Below are 4041 nucleotides of genomic sequence, written 5' to 3'. Positions count from 1 at the left end.
CGAGCCTTTGAAGTTTGGGTCCATCTGCGTCCCCTAACGCGTCACAACAGCACTCCAGTTGGACTAAAGTCCGACTTGCCCCCTAACTCCAATAATCTACCCATTTCTGTAAGCCCATAATGAGAGCTACGTGCCTGCATGGTCCATGACGCAGCCATGCTCTGATTGACCATGTGCCTTTAGGGCTCCAAATAGGCTATTTCCGTTTTTCTCGTATTTTACCTTCTCTGTGTCAAATATATTTCCCCAACATGCAGAGACTTGAAGCAGCATCGCAAGGGGGACTGGAGGTCACATTTTTTCCTGTATTAACTTTTTGAGTTATGTTCATTGTATTACTGTATACATTATTCATGCACGTCTCTCCTTGATTCTTTTAATCTTCTGTTGTTTATTTGAAAGTGAGACACTTAAAATACAATTTCCATTGACTGATTTAAAAGCAGTCATAGGCCTCTTAATTAAAAGTATTTTGATACGCCCCCCCCCCCTCAATTGTTTTGAATTCTATACTATATAGGCTATTAGGTATATTTCAAAATGATTGTGGCATTTTGTCATCATCAGTTTACTGTGTGTAAGAGATGGCGCAAGACTAAGGAGCTGCCAGGTCATGTGAGCATGTATAGAAATACATTGGCTACATTATTTTGGGCTTCAGCTGTCGAAGCCCTCGACGTCTTTCTTGTTTTGTGTCCTCTCGCCTCGCAGCGCTTTGCACCCCATAAACGGTTATAGCGGTAATTGTCTTTTATGGCTGTATACAGCTAACAACATCCTCTGCCAAGACGCAGCTCAACACAGTCCGAAATCCAGACACAATCTGTAACACACACACACACACACACACACACACACACACACACACACACACACACACACACACACACACACACACACACACACACACACACACACACACACACACACACACACACACACACACACACACACACACACACACACACACACACACACACACACACACACACAAATGTCATCGGCAAGTGTGACGTGTCGTGTGTGTGTGTGTGTGTGTGTGTGTGTGTGTGTGTGTGTGTGTGTCTTACAAAACTAGAAACTTGTTTTTCAAATCTTTAAAATGTAATTTGTCAATGTTCTGCAGTGTGCGTAAATGTCCAAATATGCTGTGTATTCTGGAATGTTTTCGTGTGTGTGTGTGTGTGTGTGTGTGTGTGTGTGTGCGTGTGTGTGTGTGTGTGTGTGTGTGTGTGTGTGTGTGTGTTTGCTTGCAAAGTGTGAGCCAACATTCTTTGATAAACTCTGACTATTTGACTATTTAGCAGGTGTAGAGTGAAATCTAGTTCACAGTAAAATAAAGTAAAATCAGCTTTATTTTTCAGCTACAGAACTCCCAAAAAATATTTTCTGTAGGCTAGCGTATGGTGAACATTTTAATAGCTGCACATTGGAAGAATACGCAGCCTTCATATAGGCTACTTTCTAAAAAATATATAATATTTTTGCTGTCAAAGTAAACCTATGAAATAAGAATGCCACGTGCATGTATTCGCAGATATAATTTGTTTTATTCAATAAATAAAGTACAAATTACATTTGTGAACCAAAAATCTGAACGGTCAGCAGACCGTGAGGTATTCATTAAGTAGCCTACAGTGTTTTATTTTGTATTTTCTCTCGCTAACAAACAGTATGTCCTTTCAAAATGTTACTCCCTGAAATTCAGACATAATCCATCTAATGCAAGCAAATCTATACCGCCGTCGAAAAAATAGGTTATTGTAGGTAGTTGAGAGACATCTAGGTAGTCAAAACCATATATAGCTTCTAATATCTGATAATTTTATAGGCATTTTCAAGAGGTTTCTGAGGCTCATGCACCTACTTCAAAATGCTATCTATCAGTCACTTTTCCTATACGGCTCCAATGTTAAATTCAAACTCATGGTTACCAATAATAGCCTATCAATAAGGGACAAACAGCAATAAAATTAATACATTTTACAAACTATACGCTCAGTTGACTGAGATAGACGACGAATAGCTATACAAACCAGAGCACACACAGCTAGAAACATCCATACACAAACAAGCAAAGGAACCAGGCCAACTAATAGCACAGCGACTGTAACGAGGTATTAATTAAAAAAAATCAACATAAAAAACAACAACGAATGGGCACTGTTAAAATTGTGCAATAGAAAGGTAGTCGCATCAAACTGAAGCCAGACATGCTTAGTTTACAAGACAAATAGGCCTAACAGCTTCTGTTATAGAACAATAAGACAATGAGGCTTTTAAAAAACAAGGTCCAGCAGAGTTAAGAGCTTCCACACATAAAGCTCGGTGACAGCCTATATCTAACGGTTAAATCAGTCGTCTTTCGGTGCGCCATCTTTGTTAAACTTCTTCATCTTCATCCGGCGGTTCTGGAACCAGATTTTAACCTGTCTCTCGGTGAGGTTTAGCTGCCTCGCCACCTCGTACCTACGGTCCCTGGTCAGGTAGGTGTTAAAGAGGAACTCTTTCTCCAGCTCCAGGATCTGGTGCTTGGTGTATGGACAGCGCTTTTTTCTCGTGGCACTCGCGTGGAGCCAGTTGGACACTGGGTTATCTGGAAAGAGGGGGAGGGGGGTGAGGCCCGGTGCTGACTGGCCAAATTTAAAAACACACATCACTCATAACTGGGCTCATACCAAAATGCTCCCCGACAATTGGTGAGGGGGAAATGGCTACACTCCTGCAAACCGGCCTGCAATATCCAGTCGAAACTTGTCCCCCCCTATTTGTCTTTCTGAACTCATGTTCACTTTAAAAAGCTGAAAGAGGCCATGTACTACAGCGGGGATGAGTGTTGGGATATTATCAACTCCCCATAAGGGAATGGCACGTCCAGAATGGCATCTATTCAGACGCGCACACCACCATCACCCGCACATGCACTTCAATCCCCATAGCTTTACGCAGTATAAATAGCGTGGTATGAATATAAAAGAGGCAGCAGCAACTTACTTGGATCAAGGCCCGGTTTCTCTTCTACCTCTGCGCTCAGGTCCCCGGCCTGTCCGGACAGCGTGTCCTTTTCCGCCGGTGATGCCGTCGCTACCGTGCCGTTGGCGTAGTCAGAGAGCAGCAGCGCCGTGTGGGAAGGCGGCAGCGCACCGTCCGCTCGCGTCCCCAGACCCTCCGGTTTGATCCCGTAGTGATGCGTCGTCGGTAATCCGGTCATGGGCAAGGAACCGGACATGGGCTCCAGCAACCACGACTGCATATAGCGGCCATCCGTGTCCCCACCGACCGGGCCTTGGTGATGCCCATAGTGGTGATGATAGACTGAAGAGACGGTGCCTGGGAACTGCGCCGGAACGTGGCTCCAGGATGGGCTGAATACCGAAGCTTTTGACGGGAAAGTGCAAGCCCCGAGCTCGCTGTGATCGCCGATGGAGGCGGGCTGCCTGGAGTGCTGCAGCCCCGGGCCGGGGGGGTATCTCGGCGCGGATAGCTCCTCGCTCTCGGGCAGGATGAGGGAATCGACGTAGTAACTAGTCAGTGTACCGGAGGTCGACATGGCAAAAAAATGTATACTTTCACATGTACGCTCTCATACAACAGATACATGCAAAAACAAACGCACACACACCACACACACATACACACGCAGTAAACCCAGCCTCACAAAATAACAATGTGAAGAAATCAAGTAGCAACTTGGCCCCCTCAGAGAACTACAGTGGGCTAGTAGTGGGGAGACAGGCTGCCATGCCATTGGGTAGCAGACACACGTGATCATAAAGGCTGAACAATAAAGGATAAATCAATCCCTTTGGTCATTAAATACTCACCCTCTCCTATAACAACCTCTATAGTTTTAAAGCAAATAATTATCAGATACTAACATCTGAAATCTATTGAAAACTGAATCACTGGGGTAAAGCAAAAAAAAATGTTTTTAGGAATCTTTGCCAAACAGTAGATGTTAAAATCCCCATTGGTTATCCAAAACGATACAGTGTTGGAAGGTTTATTTTACGAGATACTTTATAGGACACGTAAGCACCC

At 44.2% G+C, this 4041-nt stretch overlaps 1 protein-coding gene across 1 annotated transcript; it reads right to left on the bottom strand.

The window, feature by feature from the left end:
- Positions 1 to 2354: 2354 nt before the first annotated feature.
- On the bottom strand, positions 2355 to 3550 carry hoxa9a (homeobox A9a; the record flags this gene model as incomplete). Its single annotated transcript, XM_083645542.1, has 2 exons — positions 2355 to 2596; positions 2995 to 3550. The coding sequence occupies 2 exons, from the start codon at positions 3548 to 3550 to the stop codon at positions 2355 to 2357; spliced, it is 798 nt and encodes a 265-aa protein (XP_083501668.1).
- Positions 3551 to 4041: the final 491 nt, after the last annotated feature.

The sequence above is a fragment of the Poromitra crassiceps genome (assembly GCF_964638095.1).
Source record: "Poromitra crassiceps genome assembly, chromosome: 11".
NCBI lineage: Eukaryota > Metazoa > Chordata > Actinopteri > Beryciformes > Melamphaidae > Poromitra > Poromitra crassiceps.
This window is presented reverse-complemented; position numbering and strand designations above follow the sequence as displayed.